Source organism: Megascapheus bottae, chromosome 15, assembly GCF_031878675.1.
Source record: "Megascapheus bottae isolate mThoBot1 chromosome 15, mThoBot2.hap1, whole genome shotgun sequence".
Taxonomy (NCBI): Eukaryota; Metazoa; Chordata; class Mammalia; order Rodentia; family Geomyidae; genus Megascapheus; species Megascapheus bottae.
Genome location: NC_143523.1, coordinates 11,754,071 through 11,778,089, shown reverse-complemented (window position 1 = coordinate 11,778,089; position 24,019 = coordinate 11,754,071). Strand labels below are relative to the sequence as shown.

At 39.0% G+C, this 24,019-nt stretch overlaps 1 protein-coding gene across 1 annotated transcript in view; it reads left to right on the top strand.

The window, feature by feature from the left end:
* Atrnl1 (attractin like 1) overlaps positions 1–15,387 on the top strand; it is a 468,762-nt gene extending 453,375 nt beyond the window's left edge. The window contains exon 29 of the mRNA XM_090345791.1: positions 13,350–15,387. Coding sequence (XP_090201917.1) covers positions 13,350–13,471 — 122 coding nt within the window. The 3' untranslated portion in view covers positions 13,472–15,387. The remainder of the gene's footprint in view (positions 1–13,349) is intronic.
* The last annotated feature ends 8,632 nt before the right edge of the window (positions 15,388–24,019 follow it).

Genomic DNA, 24,019 nt, shown 5'->3' with positions numbered 1-24,019 from the left:
ATTCTCTTCATGCCTGGAGATAGCTGAGAGTGAGACTAGGGCAGTGGTTACCCCCCTGATTATAACATGTGAAAGCTTGAGATCACTCACAAGTCACATTCCTCTGTAATTTACTGGCCCACAGAGTTTGAAAGGTCCACACCAATGCTGGCTCTCAATTTATAGTAGCTCAGAGGACACTTTTGTTGTTCCCAGTGGCAAAGTGGACCAAAATGATACTGTTTCTCACCCACAAGGGTCAGTGTTTATGAGACCCAGTCAGTCAGATTCTCAAAACTGCTGTAGAGAATAAAGGATTTTTTTTACTATCTTCTATTAGATTAAAGGAGGTCAGTTAAACAAATGACTTCCAATAAGTTCCTTTCTTGAGTTACTGGAGAGTACGTGCACTAACTACCAAGGTTTGGGATGAGGTAACAAACATCAGAGAAAAGGTTTCAAGTCTGATTTGCAAAATACACTGTTCAACTACCTGCCTTGTCTGTCAGCACAGGAGATTTATATAGGATCAACTGGCTAAAGGCACCTTCATTTTTGTTAACATGCCTTAGTCTTTTACCTGTAATAACTTTTGTTAAGTTCCAAGACATTTATAATAATATGAGTGGAAAAAAATCATAATTTTCTGTAGCATTCTCCCTTCTATTTTATCTAAAGGGCTAGAAGTAAGGATTTGCATAATTTTACCTAAATTTCTAATCTCCCTTTTTCCCCATGATCTGTTGTATATAAAAGCCATAAAATTGTTTTACTATTGGAGTTCGTTAAAAACAATATTCTGACTTTGCAGAGATACTTCTCTATTTTCTATTTATTTTATCATTAAATTTTAAAATACATGATTGCTATGAATTTAAAGGAGCAGGACTTGACTCGCTTGGGAAATAGGAAAGTTGGTTGTTTCTGCTGATAGTTCATCCTGTAGTGTTCATGGTGCACCATCCATATGCTAGGAAAAAGTAAGCTTTATGTCTGTCTCCACAGTCACACAAATGCTATGGGAAATAACGACCTGATCAAATTATAATCTAATTTGTAAACACATAGATGAGCTCAAAACTAGCACAAAGCATTTCTGATGGCTAAAACTTTGCAGAAACTTCTGGAAAGAGGTGAACTGAAGAAGTTACTAAAGGAGCTAAGGGAACACGGGATTTCTAGTTGGCTTCAAATACTAAAAGCCTCTGTATGGGCATCTGGGGAGATCTGTGTTACCACTCTGACATCAAGACAGTATGTCAGCTATTTTTGATTTTTGTCAATCTCATACACACAGCCCCGGATTTTGAAATCTTGAAAAGTGGTATGGATCAAGAAGCATCCTCATCAGGCTCCCATTCTCTGGGCATCACCTGTGCCTCCCTTCAGAAGGGGGATAACATGCTGGGAGCACAATTGTACCTGGAAGATTAGCTTTCCTGGGTCCTTTTTGGACAACATAAACTACACCGGATTTAATAATAAACAAAACCTACCAGTCTGTTTCTTGACCCAAGTTCCTTGACCTATCCTGCATTTTGACCCTTTGCCTTTCTGTGCTGACTCACAGTCAGTTTCCTGGTTGGTGCATGGGCATCATAGAAACCCTACCTGACTGCCTCCCTCACTACTCAGTGTACTTCCCACTCTAACAGAAGATTTAGTCTTCCCAAGTTCTCAATTAGCAGACAAAATGCATCTTTCTAGATGCAATTTCTTGAACCCATCAGTCCCCTGACTTCTGCTGCCATCTGCGAGCACATGTGAAGGGGACAGCCACAGAGTCTGGGGCCATGCCGCTGGCTTGTTGCAGCTGCACTCATAAATTTTTATAGCCAGAAGTGACCTTAGCAGCCACACACTCCAATGTCCTTCCAAGAGAAATCTCTCCAGGGATGCTCTGAATTTCAAGTCAGGAAAAATTTGGGAAGCCACAAGTTCAGCTGGCTTACAGTTGCCATGGAATTCGGGGTTATTTGCTCCAAACAGAAGCAGCGTCTCAGTCTTGCTGTGTCCTGGATCCTTAGAGCTCTATGTTGGACACCATGAGCCCTCTTCACTTACCTCCTACTCCAGTCCTCCTGAATTCTACTCCTTTCTAGGGAAAGATGAACACAAAGCCTAAACAAAGCCCACATAGCTGAACCCACAGCCCAACTCAAGCCCATGAGCAGAGTTGTGAGGAAGCAGAATTTGCCATGGCCTTGGAAGATTGTCATGAGTTTTACCAACCCAAAGCCAAGCAGACCTTTCCAGCATTCCATATCCCACCGCAACCTAGGTATCCATGCTCACGGCAACTGTGGAAGTCCTGGGTTGAAGGTGGAAATCATGTCACCTGCCAGAGTCCCTGAATAGCACATGAAGGTCCTTTCCTACCCCACTCTCTGTACATATTGAAGTCAGCCACAAACTCTATCCTGAGATAAAACCTTTGATTTCATTAAGCTACTGAGTTGATAAGCATTGACCATTGCAACCATTAACATTGCCCTGAATATAATTACAAAGTCTTCAGAGCCATCCTATATTTCTGAGCTAGATTTCATTCATGAGTTCTACCTCTGCAAATCTAACAAGACAACCCCACTGAGCCATTCCCAGGTCATTAAACTCTCTATGTCTAGAATCAAACAAATGAGCCACAGAGCCTGGCTGTTTAGTTCCCATCATATGCTTATCAATAATATTTGAGTGTACCAGCTAGGCATGTGGAGGCTAGAATCTGTCCTCTTCTTCTTTCCTGTGAACCCCCTTCTCTCCTCATTTTTGCTTCCTGCTCTAGTTTAATAGAAGTCATCCTCCCCCACTCCCATCTCTTCTCATGCTACACTTGAGGTCTATCTGAAAGAAAATCCTGATTGTGTCTTTCCATAATTTAATCATTCATGGTACTTTCTGGCTTACAAATTAAGAAACTCACATTCTAGTTTGACCCTTCTTGCCTACTGTTCTGATTTCCTTCTCCCATTGTTAGGCCCACAGCAAATACGCTAAAGTTTCCCTAGTACTGTTTCCTCTGTGCTGTTGACCGATGCATTCCCTCCACTTAGAACACCCATGCCTTCAGGCCAGTGTTCATGTGTTCATTTGATTTCCAGCTCAGAGCCTAGCCTGTGTGGGAATCTTAGGTCTCACCCTCATCTTTCTTGGTGCCCATGTGGTTATCAGCAAATCCCAGAGCCTGTGCATCTTTTTCTCAGCTTGAGGACAACCGAGCATCACAGCACTGCCTGGAATATTCCTCACCATATTGATACACTTGGCCTGCACTGTCACCATATGTACTGTTTGCGTATACTGACATAGTAGTGCCACTGAGGCCGCATTCCCAACGGCAGTGCTTTCCATAAGCTTTCAATCAACGGTAGCCCAGTAGTTATTTTTCTATTGTTGCTTTATTTCCATAAACATTGGTTGGGATCACACAGATTTCACATCTCTTCACTTTGTGTCTTTCTTTTTCTTTTTTTTTCTTTTTGTGTGTGTGTGTGGGGGGGGGGTGGTCATAGGGCTTGAATTTGGCCTGGGCGCTGTCCTTCAGTTCTTCAGCTCAAGGCTACCACCCTACCCCTGGGCCTGGGTGTTGACTCTGAGCTCTTCAGCTCAAGACTACTGCCCTACCCTTGAGCCAAACCCCACTTCCCATTTTCTAGAGGTTAATTGGAGATAAGAGTCTCAGGTTCTTTTGTGCCCAGGCTGGCTTTGAACCTTGATCCTCAGATCTCAGCCTCCTGAGTAACTAGGATTACTGGAGTGAGCCACCGCGCCCAGCTAGTTTTTGTCTTTCTTATTCTTTTGGCTTAAAATTATTTGAGATATACTCATAGTCAAGTTTCAGTTTCCTTCTGACTGCAAAGTGAAAATAGCACAACTCCAGGGACCTGGATCCATGGGTTTGTATCCCTGTATCCCACCAGCTGTAGGAGCTAAAGTAGTCATTTACTCACTCTGCCTCATTTTTGGCCATCTGTGAAACCAAGATAAAAATAGCCCCTTGACCCACTTCAGTAAAATAGTTTGGGGCAACAAAATAGAGAGTAAATGAAGAAAGCATGCTTCAACTCTAAGAATTATAGAAGTTCATTATTAGACATATTTCTAATAATGCAGCAATATTAATATAAATATTGCTCTCTCTGTGGATGGTTCTCATTCCTCTGTTTAGCCCTTGTCAGTGATTTCCATTATTTTCACATTTCCTAATGAATGGGCAGCACACATCTATCTTCCCAAGTTCATTCTCAATATTATTACAGCATCAAGGCAGTTCAGCCTTGAGGACTCAGCATGGGCTCAGCTTACTAGCAAGGCTCTCTGGGTTGATACTGTCTGGGAATCTTTGAGTCTGTCTTTCCATCTCACTTATACTCTCATTAGAACAGTATTCCACCACAACAGTAATCTATTGAAATAAATGAATTGGATGAGTGATACCATAGGATAAAGGCAAACTCAGTGTTCATTATTTTGTCTAGTGTTTCCTATTTTGCTCCAAGCTTTTCACATAATGATGATGATGACGATGACAGTGAGGATGACAACAATAATAACTAACATTTTGAGTTCACATGCCATAGGCACTTTTCTAAGTCTTTTCATTTTATCTTTAGCGTAACTTGGTCAAGTAATACATCTGCTTGTGCAGAATACAATACAGAATCTCTGATGTTTTGTCTGTGCTGTCTACTGCTGAACCCTTAGGACAAGAGCAGTGCCTGAACATACAGTGGACACTCAAGAATGTTTGTTGAATGAAGTGATTGCTCATTGCACCACCAAGCGCAGCAATGTTGTTCATTGCAGGAGAAGATGCTAGACTATGCCTTCCTTGGTTGGCTTAGAAAAAGAGTTCTAGTTTGAGTTCCAAATTTACTTCCCAATGTGGGAAGGTAGAAGATGATTCATATTTTGTATTTGTGGTTCTATTATTTTTTTAAAAGATAAAATGATGAGCTGAGCAAAATTGTTTACTATGTTAATAAAACTAGATCTAAATGGAGCATTATGAACTATGAGGGTTCTCATTAAAATAGCCCTGATTTACTTGGCATATTCTAGCCATGTCACAGACTGATGAGTAAGATGCTTGTGGTACTCTTCAGATTCTATTTCCTTCCACTTGGACACTGTGTCTTTAAATAAAATTATGAAATATTTTGACACAGTGAGGGTCAAGCAAAATTTTATAACCTGAATAAAATGATCGTTCTTATTAAAATATTGGCAACTGTAGTCTTCAATGGTTTTTAGTAGGTGAAAAGAAATATTGCTTTAAACTCCCTGACAAATATGACTAGTCCATTTGTCATTCCAGTGTCTTGAACATTTGAAATATTTTAATTTTTATTCAACAGTGTAACCTTTGGAGTTTTGCCTAATAATGACTTCAGTTGTGCTAGCCTTCCAACAGATAAATTAAAATGGAAATGCATAGTTTCTAATTATGCACCCAGCCTAGCTTCACACTGGCAAGGGCGGCCACTCTGAATGTTAAATGGAGTCCACACAATGCTGTGAGTCTACGGAACATCAAAGTTTCCCAAAGTCACTTTCTTAATCATGTGAAGGATAGCCAAGGCTCTGATCAGTAGCATGTAGCCATATACAATCAGAGAGAAAACATTTAAACATCCCAGCATGGTATTTCCATTTAAATCTGATTACAGTGAAATAAAACTGTAGCCATTAAAGGTTTAGAAGAACTACAAATACAAGCAGTAAAAGAAGACAGATAGTAAATGAGGTAGTAAAACATTTCAGCAGGGCAAACAGTTTATAGCACTCATTCAGTCTTCCCGAAGCAGACTGTTCAATTCACTACAGACCCTGCACTGTTCCCTGAACTCCACTTAAACCTGCAATTAACCTTTCACGCCTAATGAAGCTGTTTTCCTGGAAAATTAAAATATATAGTGGTGCCTGCTTTTACACAGACTTCGGAGGAGAGCATTTCAAAATGAATGACTTTTCTAAGCCTTTTATTCCAATGTAATAGGAAAGCACTATGTTTGTATATAAAACAGGAATGTTCTTTCCAAGGCAATTTCAGTTGATGTGCAGTGTTTTATCACTGTACTTATTAATTGTCCTGCATAATTGTAAAAAATATCACACATCAGTAATTTTATGATTAGATTGTTATTGCTGGAATCTACTATTACCATTTTACTTCCATTAGAGAAAACTAGTTTTACTAACAATGACTAAGTTACTGATTTTTCACATTGCTGATTTTTGTGGTGAATTTTGTGATTTAAGGAGATACATTTATCATTGAAATATTTAGTTGCTAGACATGTATGGTACTTTTTCTTTAATATATATTTGAGCATATTTAAAGAGAAACAACATTCTATAACTTCAGAAAGCAAACATATTCACACATTTTTTCTATGAAGTTTCTCTGATTTTTAGTGCATTTTCTATTTATTTACAAAATAGTTGTGCTTTAATTTTTTATCATTCATGCCTGTTAAGACATCTGTTGAAAGAAATCCTAATGGTCCCATGGGATTCAGCATTCTTTCAAGCATGCCCTGCCCCTGGGTGGCCCAGAGCAGCCACTGATGATGCTGCACCTTGGCTCCAGTACAAACAGCCCTGGTGCAAACATCACCAACCTGTGCAAAATGACAAGAGGCCAGAGGCAACGTAACAGGACACAGAATGTTGCTTATGTGGTTTATACTTCATATTTAAATAATCTAAATGTCATAGTATCTGGTATTTAAGAATTAAAAGTATAAAGAGGTAAAGCTTATAATAAATATTTAAGCCCCAGCATTTTTATTGAATCCACTGGTATGTTTTGATGTAAATTCTGCTAGCCCGCAGCGATGGTGCATCATCTTGACATGGTAAATGAAATTCCTTTAGACCGCCAGTCTAAAATAATGAATTGTTCCCCCAGTTAATTGTATTGCTTTGATAACAAGAAACTATGCTAGGCCTAGAGAACACAATAAGTGGATTTCATCAGATGATTTGTGTGACGTTTTGAAAAATGATCTTCTAGAGTGACCTGATTTTAATGGGACTCCAGCAGCAGTTCACATGCACCACTGGGCAGGATCTGACTGGGAAGGAAGAGTGCTTCCTGCTATAGCACAGGCTTCAGGTCGCTCTTGCAAAATTCCCCACTGGGAAAAACCTGGGGGAGTCCAAACCAGGAGAAAGCACAGCAGCCAAGGGCAGCACATATCTTGTAAAACCAGGCAAAGATCACAAATTAATTTTATCTGTCCCTTATTTGTGTAAATAAACCAAAGCCAACAAAACTGGAAACAATGAAAAGCTATTTCTAAGCATCTTGCTATAGCAAGCGAGTGGACTACTGCCATTGATACTTTGGTGAAGACTCTGGAGGGCAGGCAGAGAGTAGTTTCAGAGGAAGAAGACGCTTGAGCTTTGATTGCATGGGAGCATGTTGGCTTAGAGAAGCTGTTAGCAGGCTGGTGGAAATGGTTAATATAACCATTGGTGAATGTAGAGAGTATGACAGAATTAGGAGACTTGTCAGACATGAAGACCTATATTCAGTGTTTCAAGCATACATGATTACTAGAGATAGTAGTGACTAATAATAGTAGTAGTCTTTAGTCTCTTTTGGATGCCAAAAGTTCATTCCTTTTAGTGGGATGTCCAGAAGGCTGCCTTCTAGGCTGCTCCTGGTTTTTTGTTTTGTTTCATTTTGTTTTGTGTGTGTCATGGGACTTGAAGTCTGGGCCTGGGCACTGTCCTTGAGCTCTTCAACTAAAGGCTACAGGCCTACCCTTGGAGCCACAGCCCCACTTCCCACTTCTAGTGATTAATTGGAGATAAGAACCTCTTTAGTGCCTGGGCTGGCTTTGAACCTTGATCCTCAGATCTCAGCCTCCTGAGTAGTTGGGATTACAGGCATGAGCCACCGCGCCTGGTTTGCTCCTGGTTTTCTGAGCAGATTGCTGCTAATCTGGTCCTATTTTTATAGAAGATGTGGTCATGCCATTGGCATGTTAGTGTTGTGAATAAGAGATTGAGGGAGGTAATGTCTTTTCCAAAGAGCTACAATCTTGATTGTTCTTGTATCAATTGAAAAAAAATTCCTTAAAATAACAATGTGCTGAAGTAAAATGATAAGAAATAACAACATAGTTTCCTTGTCCCTGAGCTCCTTTAATGAGTAGTCCACCTTACACTATGGGAATCAGGGAGAAAGAGACCTTGGTTTTTTTCCTTCACTATTGTTTCCAGGCCTTCTCATTGATGAAAGGAGAACTTGGCAACTTCTGATAGTTTTAAATAAACTCTATTGTGTATTAAAGACAGAAATGTGAGGCTAATCCACATATGCTTACTGTGTGTGATGACTGCTATTCCTAAATCAGCTAGAGATTTACAAGAACTCGTGGTAGTGAAGTTACCCTTCCCTCATAGCTATGTTCCTTGCAAACATCATTTTGTCTGAATATGGTTAGGCCAGGCTGTCCATCAGAATGTAGGCTCTTATAGACCAGGTGGGGCTGTCTGGATGGATAACAGAAAACCCAAGAGGAAATTTTGCAATTGCACACCTGGCCTGGAGTGGATGCCACCCCCATTTGATCTCTACCTTTCTGATTAATGGCCTGATTTTGCGTGTGTGTGTGTGTGTGTGTGTGTGTGTGTGTGTGTCCAGATTGTATAAAACCCAGGGTCTCCCTCCCTCTGGTCTGAACTTTCTGGCACTAGTCTGGTTCATGTTGCTGGCAGTAAACTCTTCTGTCCTCTCTACAATGTGGTCATGATCTCTGCTGTTTTGCACTGCTGCAACACTAGGCACAAATCATGTGATCAGGAGTCTGATAAAGACTCAATTTGGGGCCGGGAGTTTGGCCTAGTGGTTAAAGTGCTTGCCTAGCATGCATGAAGATCCGGGTTCGATTCCTCGGTACCACATACATAGAAAAAAGCCGGAAGTGGTGCTGAGGCTCAAGTGGTAGAGCTCTAGCCTTGAGAAAGTCCAAGGACAGTGCTCAGGCCCTGAGCTCAAGCCCAGGACTGGCAAAAAAAAAAAAAGACTCAAATTTAAGGTTAAAGATACTCCCTAGAGGAGGCCTCCCCAAGTGCCCTGGGATGATGCTTTGAGATCCTGGTCTAGAGGGGAGCAAGGTTTCTGACATCCTCATAGCCATTCACCCAGAACCAGAAATGTACTGCATTGTTACATCTGCACAAGAAATCACAAAAAGCTGTCACCTTCTAAGTAAGCATGCTTTCCGATTTTTTTGTAAATTAAAAACCGAAATATGGTTTCTGATTTATGAGGTTTATTTCTAAGCTTTGGAATCATGAGTAAATCAGAGTTTTAATTAGGTGATAAAATTCACATACCCTAAAACACAAAGACACTGTGACTATGCTGAATTAGCATAGAATTTCCTGTTTTGGCAACTCTAACTGTTTACTTATTTCCTGGTGCTTTATCTTCAGTAAGGGAAACAACATTTGCAGCCACATGTAAATGGAAAATGTTATTTCAAAGCTTTGGACAAAGCTATGCAGTAGTTTAATGACTAACATGATTTCATATTTGGATGTTATGATCACTGAAATTAGTATAAGTGGTCTCTGTCCACTTTAAAGGAGACATATATTACCAGTCATATTTGGCTGTCTCTGGACAAGAAGGTGCCAAGGATGAGATAACAGGAAGTTGTAAATTATAATAGTAGTATGCCAAGAGTTCTGTGGAAACTTACGGTCTGCTTGGAGTGAGCCTTCAGTTAGCAGGACTTCAGCTCATCTGTGGTTTTTGTTCATGCTGTTCACCTCTATCAAGTAAAGAAAATAACAAGAAGTATTTGCAGCAAAGTGGTTAAGACATCAGCATTAAGACTTCAGAAGTTACCATGTGCTTGTCAAGGGATAAGAATGCAATTTTTATTTAGGCTTTGACCTTGTTTTATCTTTCATAAACTCTTTTCTGAAAGTTACTTTGAGAGGAAACTTTTAAAGCTAAATGTGAATAATTATTACCCTAACCAGTGATTACTGTAATTTCCTAATCCTTTCCTTTTCTAATACCATATATTTCTTCTTCTCCACAAATACTTTCTCTTAGGTTTTAAAATGTAATCAAGGCTCCTTTTCTCTTTTTTCTCTAATGTCAAACAGATACTCTCATAGCTGTGAGCATCCAGGTATTTCCATCTGTCACAACTTCTTCTCCATGGGGATAAACTTATCTCTTTTTCTGCTAAACATCTTAAACATAGGCCTGCTTTCTGTTCGGCTTCCATTGTCATTTAGTCACAGAAATGGATCAGTGACCACCAGACTCTTGTATGAAGAAGTCCAACAGTGTCTGGAAGCAGGCCTTACTCTGCTCCCCAACCTGTGATTTTTTTGGACTTTCTGAACCCAGCCCTCTTATGATTTCCCAGCACTGCTAAGCCATATGACCTCCACTTCCACTACTCCTGGCTGTAATAGGCATTTCTTTCTACTCATAAACCTCTGAGGCTGTGTTCTCTGCAGATTGTGTTTAAAGCTTCTGTAGAATAATTTGACCTATAAGCAAAGGATTTAATGACAACTTACGTGGGCTAACCTCCAAAATAAAGGTTTACTTCTAAAAGCAACAAATACATAAGATGTCTGTGAGAACTCAGTCACTTGGTCAGCTCACTTAGAAGTCAAATATGTGTTCAAGGCCTTGGAGTGAGGAATGAGCCAGAGTCCTTTGGTGACCCTTTCTTAAACAGCCTCCACAGCCTGGCCCTGGGTGTAGTATGAAATTTGAGACATCATCTTTTATTCAAGAATCGTAGGACTCAACTGAAGCAAAAGTGTTTTGTGTGTAGCTATAAAAAGCCTGAGAATCAGTTATGACGTTGCTTTTATAAATTTGGTGAAGTTCTTAGCATTCCTTAAAATCTTCTGAATGTGCCTGTCAATCAGTAAACAATGCTACAAAATTAAATGATATAACATCACAGTGTTCTTTTATTTACTTATAGTAGCTACAGACCCACTTTTGTGGTTACATATGATATTCAAAGTCCTTTTTTATATTTTAGAACACAACTAAATTTTTTTCCTTAAATGACGAAATCTATTTTCTTTTTTTATATATTTTTATTGTAATTAATAAAAGGGTCACATTATATTCACCAGATGGAAGGTGCATTACTTCACATACATTGATACCCTTTCTCATGTCTTAGTCCCCATTTCCCTCCCCACTACCCTCACCCTTCATCTTGTTTTCCTCCCTTCCCTATCCAATTTCAAATAACCAAATACACATTTATCCAATATATCAGATAACAAAGTGAAATACTGTAACAATATGAGATAACCAAGGGACTGCAAAAGAGATGAGAGATAACATAGTACATTAAGGACAACAATCACTCATTTTATGGCTTTTGTTTTTATATCCAAGAGGTCCTTTCATTTAGTGTCATGCTCTATGGCCTTATGTATCTAGGTTTTGCTCTATTGCAAATCTCTTCTAGGAGAGTCCAAGGTTTCTACTGATTATGACAAATGAGGGAATCCACTGAGCCTATGTTCCTTTGAGTCTGGCTTACTTCACTTAATATGATTTTTTCTAAGTCTTTCCATTTCCTTACAAATGGGGTGATGTCATTCTTTCTGACAGCAGCATAGAATTCCATTGTGTATAAATACCACATCTTGTTGATCCACTTATCAGCTGAGGGACATCTGGGTTGGTTCCATTTCTTTGCTATGGTAAATAGTGCTGCAATGAACATCATAACACAACTAAATTTTAACAGGTTCTTCATCTTCCACAATACTGTCCTCGAGGTGATTCTTCACTTTAAAAACAGCTTGGGAAAATGAAAGCCATTCAATGGGAGAAAATATTTGCAAAACACCTCTCTGATAAAGAACTGGTATCCAAAATAGGCAACAAATGCTTAAAACTTAATAAGAAAACAAGCCAATTCAAAGGGACAAAATGATCTGAATAGACACCTTTCTAAGGAGAGAAAACAGATACCCCCAAAACGTATCAGAAGGAAAATTAAAACCTATTAGAATTGCTAAAATCCTGCATACACCAAACGCTGGTGAGGACATAGCAACAAGAACTTTATTCATTACTGGTAGAAACCTAGAACATAACAGCTGCATTGGAAAGCATTTGGGCAGATTCTTTGAAAGTTATAACATGGACATAGCATATGACCTAGCAATCACAATCAGGTATTCATAAACTGAAAGGGTGTATCTTCAAAAAAAACCTGAGAATGAATGTTTATAAAAAGCTTTATTCATAATTGCTAAAAGTTAACATGTACTCCAATAGATGAAAACATCAATAAGTCATGGTGTGTCCATACAACAGAGTAGTATTCAGTGGTAAAAGAAAATGAGTTATCAAGTCCCCTTCCCTCTGCCAAAAAAGAGTGGCATAGGCAACTTGAGTTTATCAACTTACACAAAGCAAGTATTTATTTGACAGTTTTAGATGTTTCTGATCAGACAAATGAATTTCTTTGTTCTACTTGCTCAGAATGTTAGATGGTAAAAGTAGGGGGTCACTATTGCTGTATAGCCAAGGAGGAAAAAAAGAGAGAGAGCAACTGGGTCCCACAGTCCTTTCAAGGGCACCCCAGTATGGAAGGACCTCCCCCAGGCTCATCTCCAAAACATTCTTCCACTGAACAGCAGTACTCTGGGCACCTTTGGGGACCCTGAGTGCCCATACCATAGCAAACATGTGTTTCCAAGTGAAAGCAGTCAGGCTGAAGGGCGGCACATGCTCTTTGACTCCAATTATATAATATCCAGAGAAAAGAAGAACTGTAGGGGCTTTAAACAAAGATCTGTGGTGGAAGGTTCGAGAAGGGGAGAGCTAAATCAGTGATTCAGGGCAGTGAAGCTATGAGTGGCACTCTAGAGATGTGTGCACAGCATTATGCATTCAAAGCCTTTGGGTCTACCCAACACGAACACTAAAGCCTCATGTAAACTATTGACTTCAGCTGACAACCACATATCAATATTCATTCAATTTTTCCATAAGAGTGTTCATCTTTTTTTAAATCTTGATATAATGAGTTTTAGCAGTAACACTGAAAATTCCTGGTATATACAGAGAAACTTGTGTTCATGTTCTGATGTAGAAACTAAAGCTTGAGGCTGTAGCCAAAGCTGAGTGTGATGTTTGAATTTGATTGTCCAAGGTTGCCAGGTACTAATTTTGTTACATGTGTGTTCTTCGTGTGTGAGTTTACGACTCCATAACCAATCTACAACTGGACAGTGCATGACTAAATGTAAATCATAGGAAGCAGGACCCAAAGCCACCACTGTCCCCATCTAAGCAATACCCAGGCAAGTATTGAAACATGTCTCTCCTTTCCTTCTAGGCCTTGCAATTGCCAGTGCCCTGATAGACATTTCACAACAGAAGGCTTCAGATAATAAAGAAAAGACTTCAGGCGTCCGAAATCGAAAACATCTGTCTACACGTCAAGGAACTTGTGTCTGAGGATGGAAATCACTCCTATAGATTCTGTCCTGATTTACTTCGCAAATGGCTTCCGTTAAAGCTGTTCTGCTGTCTCAGGTTTCAGAGGCCAGTGTCTTATGATCCAGAGCCCAAGTACAGTTCCCTCTGATTGGGCCATGTCCCAAATGGCCAAAAAATGTTCCTGAGTTTTATCAAAGTAACATTATTGATGGTCACAGGTGAGAAAGTCAGGGGTTTTGGTTTTGGTTTTGGACTACCTTAGGATTATCATAGCTAACACTAAATTACTCTGGAAAAAAAAGATGTATATTGTTTCTTAACGCAGATGAAAGATATGTACTTCCTATGAATCAACTGTTTATAGCCCAAGACTTTAAAGAAATACATTTTATAATGCTGAAATGATGAAAACTGTACAGTTTTTGCCTCATTAGTAAACTTAAGTTACCTGTATATGAATAGGAAATGAAGAAACTGTAATTACTTTAAATGCTGTTTTATCGCATTGTAAATGTTAAAGTAAGACTTTGATTTGGTAGGATGTAGGTAAAGTGTTTCAGTGTTGCACATGACCATATCATGTCCAAATTCAATTTGAGAATGTAACAGTTTCCATCTAACTGGAATATAGACTGCATGAGTCTGTCCGGGTAAATGTGCACAACTTCACGGGAGGTTTATTAGGATTCTGATGGAGAAGACATTCCTGTCATCCATGCCAACTGCCTAACTCATTATCAGAGCTGATAGAGCATGGAAATCCTGTCCAGCGATCAATTTCTCCTCCTTCCCCAAACAGCCTCCAGTATTATGATCTAGAAAGGGCTGAAATTGTAACTAAAGAGTGCAAATGTCTGCTCATTTTTTAATTGCCTGGAAATCATTGGATCAGACCTACATGATCCACCTGCATTCTTCTAAGAACATCTTTGGCCTTTGTCATCTAGCTGCTAGACCCACTTACCTTTCACAAATGTTATGAAATGTATTTTAGAGGCAACGCTTTCCAAGATACTTCCTGCCACCCACGTCATGTCGCATCGAAGCAGAGAAGGGTTGTGTGCAAGCAGCTAGATCCCTGTTCTCATACGCATACATCAGCGTCATGAAGGAAGTCTGCAGTGTAAAAATAAGTTATGGTTGGCCACATTCAGCCCACTCCTAAATGACTCAGAGCTACGAATTATGGCAGAAAGAAAAGTCAAGTCAAACAGTTTCTACACTGGAACACAAAAATCACTGTGTCCTACCTAACACTGACCGAAGCTCAGTTGCATCTAGTTTTGAATTACAGGTCTTAATTTCAAAGTGACTGACTACAGATATATAAAGAACAATGACAGATATCCACAGCTGCTGTATATGATATCATTTTGTTTAATATGAAAGTCATTTAAACCTAATGGCTGTTTAGTACTGCTTATATACTTTCATGTTCTTTGGATTATAAGAAGATAATGACACCTTACACTTCATGCCTGGTTATGCATGCCATGGTTGTACAGTAGCAGAATATGATTCTATTGTGATATTAAATATTTATTTCAAATGCCATTATACATAGCCAATTTTGGTGAGGATTGACTGTATTATATAAAATGAATAGTCATAAAATATGTAGTTGCATCTTAGATTTTTAGATTGCTTCTAGCCATAACTCTATCATCATTTTGATAATTAGGCATCTATGAATTGTAGTATATATTCCATGTGTTAGCATGACAGTTTTGCTATTTTCTATGCATTAAAAATAAGACAAATCTATAGAGTAGTTTTAGTCATTTTAACTCCAGTCTATGGCTTTTCCTGGGAGGGCAGGCGCAGATGGTGCAAGGTTTATGAATCCCGATAAAAAAAATCAAGTAATTTCAGGAACTTCCTTTTGGACCCTTTAAAATGTTGAGTTTTCTCATGGAGAAATAAATTGACAAAAATTGTTATTATGGAGACATAATTACTTTAAAACAAAGCAAGTATCCAACTTGTTTAATTCTATATCAGTTATCACTAGAGAATGCTTACTTTGCAAAAGTACAAAAACGTACAGATGCGTATGGAAATTCTTAGAAGCTAAGCAAATTACTGTGTCAAGTTACTGATTATTGTTAAGTTTCATCCATTTTGAGTCTGTTAATTGAAGTCATTTTATACCTTTCTGGGACAAATAGTGCTAACTACAATATATTCTCATCAAAGCTTCCCCCCCCCTCATAATGAAACTCTTCATCCTTAGGTAAAGTGGACCGACAAGACCTCAAAGATTAAGGATAATCACTTCAAATCTGTGTCTTGCTCCCTAACACATGCATTCAAGCCATTTTAAACTTGATTTTTTTCTTTTTTTTAAGATCTCAAACTACCTGTCTGGACGGATGCTTTTTTGAGAAGTTAGTAGTTTAATTTGCTCATTCTCTTGAAAATGTAGCTGAATATAATTCTGAACATTTCAATATAGCTGGCTGAAAAAAACCTTTACATTTTAGGACTCCTTATTCCACTAACTATGAAAAAAAATTTTTTTAAATAGAATTGAGTTTTAAAAAAATTAACTGTGGGGATAACTAGAAAATTCTTGATGAAAATGAATCTGCTTCTGCCTGCAGATTGATTTAATGTTTTTATGAGAATTAAGATTCTCATAAATTTTTAAATAAATGAGAAGTATTTGGAATAATACACAGAGAAGGAAAATAGATATTTACTTTAGAGTTGTGTTCGATAAGAAAACTTCGGGTAGGAAATATTTACATACAGAGTCAATACTTGCCCTACATCCCTGTATCTGATTTTCTCAGCAAGATAGAATTGACTACGTGGTTGTAGTCCATGCCTGGGGTCATTTGGAGAGCAACCTGGTCGGCAGGTTGGACAAACACTGGAACCAGCCTACTGGTGTGGGATGCTGGACACCTTTTGAAGCCCCACCTGTGCAGGGAGGAACTGGTGCCACCTTGTAGAGCTGTCCTGACACTAGCAGCTCCCAGAGCCCTCCAGGCAGCACAGCAGGTGTTATAGTCAACTTTTCCTCCCAGCCAATTTATTCACCCAGCTATTAATTTTCATCCAATTCTTCACCCCATATACAAGGTTTTTGGGTTTTTTTGCAAAATAACAACCAAAACTCTTGCTGGATATCTTAATTTCCTATTTTTCTAGAACATAAGATATCTTTTAAAAAACACTAAGTACTGTTGACATTTGAGTCCATTTTTTGAGTTTTGACTTTTTCTAAATCTAGGCAGTTTAGCTAAGCCTTTCTAAATTCCCTGTTGACATTTACAGGGGAACATCAATTGTCACCATTCACATGCAAACAAGGCAAGGCAGAGTCAACACTTACCCAATGTCCTCTTTTGGGATATACCTTTTTTTCTGTTGGCATAAAACTGGTTTTAAAAGTTTTTTGTATTTTTATAAGGGTTGTTAAAAATGACAGCTGATCAAATGAAGTAATTTTGTCCACCTACACCTTTTAGAAGATATGTTACCAAAACTCATTTTCTGTTTACTAGGATGAGCTTGGAACTTGATCCCAAGAAATCCTCAGCTGAGTTCAGATTCCCACCTTGCAACTCTAAAGGAAAACAGGGTGGCCCTGGAGAGCAATCACCTGTGCTCCTCATTGACTCTTACCTTGATGATGCTTACCCCTGATCCCTAGGGACACCCCAGTGCAACCTTAATCTCTAGTCAGAGAGAATTCTTTAGACAATGAAGCTCTCATCCTAATTCAAAATGCTTTAAATAATTTTAAATAATTTCTCAAGGAATACAAGCCATCTGGTTGGTGCTCGTCCATGTTTTGGTTATAGCACACACTTAACATTTTAGTTTTATCAGATTCTTTTAAATTAAGAATTAGAATCGCAGATACTGTCAGTATATGCGCACCAAGGTGTGCATGCCAGAGATTAGAACAGATTGTATAAAAGTTCAAAACTGCCTTAAAAAGCCAGGATATACTGTGCTATTAATCAAGACTGTTTTTGAAATAAAAACATTGGCTCTTCCAGTTCTCATTACCAAATGCAGTTTTGTTCTTGCTATTTTTTTTTAAAGAAAAAAGGGTGTTGGTGTAGATTTTTTTGTGGGGGGGGCGACAGATGCTGCATGTCTCTCAGGCTGGCTTTGAACTCATAATCTCCATTATACCCAGGATTTGCTCCACTATGCCCGGAGTCACTTGATCTCCTCCCCCCCTCCTTACAAGATCATGCGTGAAAAATACTCGAGGAGCCTGAAAAGGTTACTCCCCATGTAAAACTTGCTGATAAAACTTGTGGTACTCAGTTTCCACATTCAAAATCGACTTTTCTTTCCTTTTACCCTGATTTTCCTTGACCTCTTTTTCCACATGTTATTTAGCTACTATGCACTTTGCTCTCTGTTTTGTGTCTACAAAAATTATCCTTAGTTACAACAAAAGCCAGCCTTCTGAGCCTGGGTGCCCGCGGCGTAGCTGAGGAGTTTCTGAGAAAAGCTTTGGCAAACTTCAGCTGTAGTTCTGTGGATTCGGCCAGGGCCAGGCCTCAGGCAAGGGTTTCTGGGAAAGAGAAAACCAAGGAGGACCCAAGGCCACCCTTCTTCCCAGCCCGCACCCACAGGAAGGTCAAGCCGTGGTCACCCTTCCTGATCTCAGGGTTCCCAAGGCTTTTAGCCAGGTTGTGGACCTGAGGCCTCACCCTTTCCTTGGCTCTGCCTCTTCTCCAGGACAGAATCGAGTCTCCACCTTCCAAGACTCATCCCTCCCTCACGGACTCAGGCCAGGGAGGGGCAGGGTAAAGGTCATGGCCACTCTGGGACACATCCTCCTGCATCTCCCAAACCCTAGAAAAGAGGCATTTGGGAAGAGGCTGGATGGAAGGTGGACTCAAGGTTGCATCCTGGGCCCCCTTTCTCTTGCCCCAGCAAGTGGCATCCAGCCTTGCAGGCTCTCTTCTGATACTGGGTTCACTGCTGCACAGAGATTGGGAGATTTCTGCTCAAAATTGATTTTTCCTCTGATGTACAGGGGTTTCTCTAAAACATTTGAGTGGTGAATGTGAACGTCAGACATTAATTCAGCTCTACCGCACAGCTCTTTGGCGAAGCTTATTTCCCCTCCCAGTTTCAGAGTGCTTCTTGCCTTGTGTAGACCTATCCTCCGTGGAGTCCCTGAGCAGCCCACAGACTGTGACCCACAGTAACACAGGTAGTATTACTTTGCTTTCCAATGTGAAACTACATTGTAATTATGAATGAGCTAATGTTCTTCCCATGCGCACGTCTCACCTGCAGTACTTCCCAGTGCTTCAACCCTTCGTGGAGGAAGTAAATTTCCCCATTCAAAGACCCGGTGTGGAGCAATTCTAACTGAACAAAAAAAAACAGGCCCTTCAGAAACATCATATCCTATTCACCAGCAACCAACAAAAGGTTTGACCAGTGTTATTTTGGGCAGAAGTGTTATTTAAACTCTGGCAAGACTTATTTAAGCATAAGTGTCTTTAAACCAGCTATGCACCATCAGATAGGAAATGTTGCTTTAGAAACATTTCTTCAGAAAAAATAGCATTAGTGAGTAAATTCTTTTGACAATTATTTAGGCTTTTACACCCTTTATTTCCCAAGAATGTTTTAAATATTGTGCTTCTTAGTCATATATAAATTATTTTTTCACATAAACCTAAACATCAGGTTTTTTTAAAATACTTTGAGACTGATTTCTAAGTAAACTAGAAATTTATCTTACTGAAGCTTGCTTGGTAACAGGGATTTTATTTGGGGGTTATTGCTTTTATTCAAATGAGAAGAACATGGTTAAATATCCTATTTCATGATAAAAGATCCAGAGATAAACTCAGTGAATTGATATCTCCCTTGACTTTTTTGAGGGGAGGGGAGTATAACACTATAATGCATATATATGCCAAAGTTCACAAATAATTAAATTACATTGGAGGCCAATCGTGATTCAGAGTTACATCTTTCAGGATTATTTAAATATCGACTTCATATTTTCAATATTATTTGCTTCATTTTAAGGGACATTTTCCTTAGGAAATCCTAACAGATCACATTGGGTTTTTTTTTCATCCTCGCAGGTCTCCTGAACATCCACTACTCAGCCCAGCTACCCCAGCTGACAGCTATAGCTCTTGTACCTCCATCAATGCTTTAAAAACAAATAAATAACATAAAATAGGCCTTGCACACCTCCGTTCCCTGGTGACATTGCACGTTAGCAGCAGTAATCTTTTTCTTTACATCAGCTTGTTTGAAATACAATGGTACTTAAAGGGGAAGGCCAGCTGGAAGGACACCAATAAAAACACTAGCTCTGCTGAAGACAATTTGATTTTAACCTGAAATGAATTACCTTGCACCACAAATAGATAATGGCAAACAAGATATGCTGCTTATCAAGTTCTCAGAGTCAGAACTCCAAGTTCAGTGGAAGCTCATTGCCTGGAGAGGATAAAAAAAATGGTATGTGCACACACATATCTGTGTGCAGGGGAAAAATCAGAGTGTGTACACCTTGGTTTCTGCAGTGAGGGCTCCACTGTGACCTTCAAAGTTGAAGGCCACAGTCTGGGTTGTTGAAGTGAGTTCCTGGAAAGGAAACCACGAAACAGCATCATTTTGTGCCTTCAAAGTAGAAGTTTGGCCTTTGTAATGAGATGGAGATTGTGTTTGTGGATTGTAATTTATGAGCTGTATTTCCATATACAATAGGCAGAGTTTTAGTGTCACAGCTTTCCTTTTCTGGCTAATATATATATTATATCACATATATCATATTATGATATATTATAAAATGATATATGTGATATAACACATTATATACTATACAATATATTATATGTATATTATGGGAATGTGCCACTTTTTAAATTAGTAATTCTTTTTGCGTTTGTTTTTTTTTCTTAACTGTACCAGAGTTGGAAGTCAGGGCCTCTCGGGTGCTTGGCAGGTACTTCTAACACTTCCACACTCTAGCCCTTATTTTGCTTTTAATTATTTTTCAGGCAGGGCATTTTTTTCCTGGCAGCAGCCCAAACCATCCGTGTTTTACTTGTAGCTTCCCACGTAGAAGAACATGCACTACCATACCCAGCTTAGTGGTAAAGATGGGGTCTCATAAACTTTTTTGCCTGGGCTCACCTTTTGGAAATGTTTATGTAATAGTGTATCACTGATAAATGTTCATGTTGCACAGTAGTGAACTGAGAATTATTTTCAAATACAGTAGAGTATTCAAAAATTCATGTTATATCTTTATAGAAACCCCTTGAGAGAAAAAAAAATTTCCTAGTGCTTTAAAATATTAAAGCTGAGTTTATAGTCCTCCCTACTACATTAGTATAATCCATAGTAACATTCATTATTTTTGTTGGACAGGGAGACAAATTAAGTATTGTTGATGGTGTCTTGATAATTGTTTGAACAATGTGGGTCAAGGGGACTGTTTGCAATAGTTACAAATATTTATAATAACTTCTGAAAGGTTTGAAATATATTCAGTCCATCAGTATAAAGTTTAATTCAACTTGTAACACATGTCACTTCACATTAATAAAATTAAATGCAAATTCCCAAACTTGGATTTTAATCACATTCCTATGGATCCAAAATGCCAACTTTGTTTGGCAACTTTATGAGTTATTTAATCTGAAGTATCTGTGTTACAGCAGTGTGACTGTGTCTCTCTGAGTAGAGAGCTAGAGAAAACCAAAATAGCCAAGGAAACAGAAGCTGAATCAATTTGGTTAATATTTTCAAAGTATGTTGGGAGATGCCCAATCTGCTGGTTGAAACAGAAATATGAGAAAACCAAAATGGAACCAAGAGCCTGTGTTTAGCGGAAAAAGCAAGCTTACTGTGCTTGATCTTTCCCTGTAGAAAGGCAAGAACTGCTTCTTCCCAGAAAGGATTGAGGAATGTGCTTCCAGAAACTTCTGAACCCCAGCTCTATATGACCTCCTGGAGAGGTGGTAGTTCTTATATTGGTGTGTGTGTGTGTGTGTGTGTGTGTGTGTGTGTGTGTGTGTGTGTAATTACATGACTATGATGGGTACCTTTCCATCTATAACTAGATTTCATGAACTTTAACACTTTCTGTCCCACTGTTAAGTGACAGTTTCTCATTTGTCCACAAGCATCTGAAACCTCATCAGGTAACTGCATAAATGAAATATATTATGCAAGCATTAAAATTTATATCAGAAGCAGCTCACCTGATTTCTCTGTCACTATTGGCATATATAAAATGCTTCTAAAGCTTGCAACAAAAGAAGAAAACAAAAGGTTTTCCTATCTTCCTGTTAGTCATTACCCAGACATTTTTCCTTTAGATAAACAATCTACAGTGTGTTTACTGAAGCTTGCACTGATATTCCCCAGTAGTGTTTGCAACTGGAGTTTTATTCCAGCAGCTACATGAAATGAGCCCACAGTGCAGAGCAGGCAGATCCCTCTGGAACCTGAGATTATTTGTTCTCTCACTGTTCTAAAGGTAATTAAGGAGCATTGCATGTTTCTCAATTAATGATTTCTCATTCAACAGGGGATCTTTGATGCTAATTTGTTTTAATCAGGGCAGAGGCTGCTCACAAACTAAACAATTCAGTGAAGAGGAACTAGGAATTTTTAATCAAGTGGAAGAGATTTGAAGGCTGTGAGGGACGCCTTTATCACTGCTTTCAATCCTTCCATTTAACAGTGTTTTTTTTTTTTACATTTTGTAAATCAAGTAAGATCATCAAATAGAGTATATTGTATTATACAGTACACTTGGTGCTATGTGTTTCTGGGAACACAGGGATGTTCAGTTTCTCCTATGCAAAGTCAATCCAACCTTCATTTCTCTCCATAGAGGATGCATTTTATACGTACACCTCCTACCCTTCATTGTATCCACCAGATTCTGTATATACTGTTCAGACTTCTAGCAGTTATAATAAAATTGCATAATGTACACATAAACATTTATAAGCTAAGGAGACATTGCATGACATCATGATTAGAACATAGTTTTCATTTAAAAAGTGACTTCAGCTGCTGACTTTGCCTTATGAAAGTAAACCCTTGAGGAAAGAAGCCAGAATCCATTGTTTTCCTTTCTAATGATTACGTTTGCCATCCTCTTCGTGTTCTCAGATCGACTTAAGAAAAGGCAGTCGTGTGAAAATGAGGTTTGTATTTTTCCCTTCCTCTATCTGAATACAGAAAAATCTCAGCAATACTCAAGAGGCCTAACTAGTTAAAGAAAAAAAAACTTGCTGTTTCACTGGATTAAAATAGGAAAATGGGCTTTTAAAATTAAAAGACTGTAACATCTATCAGAATCAACTCGGGGATGGGCCTTGATCAATCAGTTTCTGATAGGCTGGGAGGGGGGAACTCTCATGCATTTTCATGTCAGACTCTCAGGTAATGCTGGGACTCTGGGACCTCAACTCAAGAACTCTTGTTAGAAATAAATCTGGCACAAGGTAGCTGTGGTGTGACTGGAGCTCTGGAGGAAGAACCTGTGCTCCTGATATGTTCTAGAGGTTTTTTCCATCAGAGAGCGTGCATGCCTCCAAATTGCCTTCCAGGGGAATTTCAGGCTCTAGATAGGCAGGGCTAAGAGAGGGGCTTGTATAATAAGGGTGACCTTACTGCCTGTGTTTTATTCATGGAGATTCCCCTTGAAGCTCTTTGTGGGAATTGCAAACATCAGAAAAGCAATGGAATGGTGACCTGGTCCTCTTCTGCTGGACCACAGGACAAGCCAAAGTGGTCTGGAGAACATCATACCAGAATGGCATGATGGTTTCTGGTCCTGGTGGTAAGGATGTGTGGGGCTCTCTTGACTTATGTGCTTCTCCAGGACCCAACCAATTCTTTAAGACAATGCAAGTTTGTTTTCACCATGCTGCATATCTAGCATTTGCAACAATTAATTCTTAATCACCAATCATAGAAAACTCTACCTAAAGTCAAGTATTTTCCTTATAGCTATTCTTATGCAGCAGCTAAAATGGCCTGGAAAGGGCTTCCAAGGGAAAGTCATTTACAAAGCCTGCATCTGGAGTGGGTATTCCCATGGCTGAGTTAACCTTGACCCAAGCATCTCCAGACATGTGGTTGAATTGCCTTCTTGGACATGAGCTGGCCCTGTGTGTTTCTGAGCTGTATACAGTCACACAATGTAACAAGTTTATGATTTGTTTCTTTTCTGTCAGTGCTACCTTTTCTAACTCTCATATCATGACTAGCTTTGGAGGGATGTGAGGTATGTAGTTATTTCATTGCATGTAACTTTACCTTAGAATTCATTTATATGGAATTAATTACTGACTGGCAACAAATGAAAATAGAACAGGATTGTAAGATGTTCTAGAACATTCTACTAGATACTTGATTTTTTTTAGGCTAGCTTGTTTCACAACATGATTTCCAGTTCCATCCATTTTTCTACAAACAATATAATGTCATGCTCTTTAATGCTGAATGAGTGGTGTGTGTGTCTGTGTGTCTGTGTGTCTGTGTGTCTGTGTGTCTTCTTTATCCAGTCATTGTGTCATGGACACCTAAGCT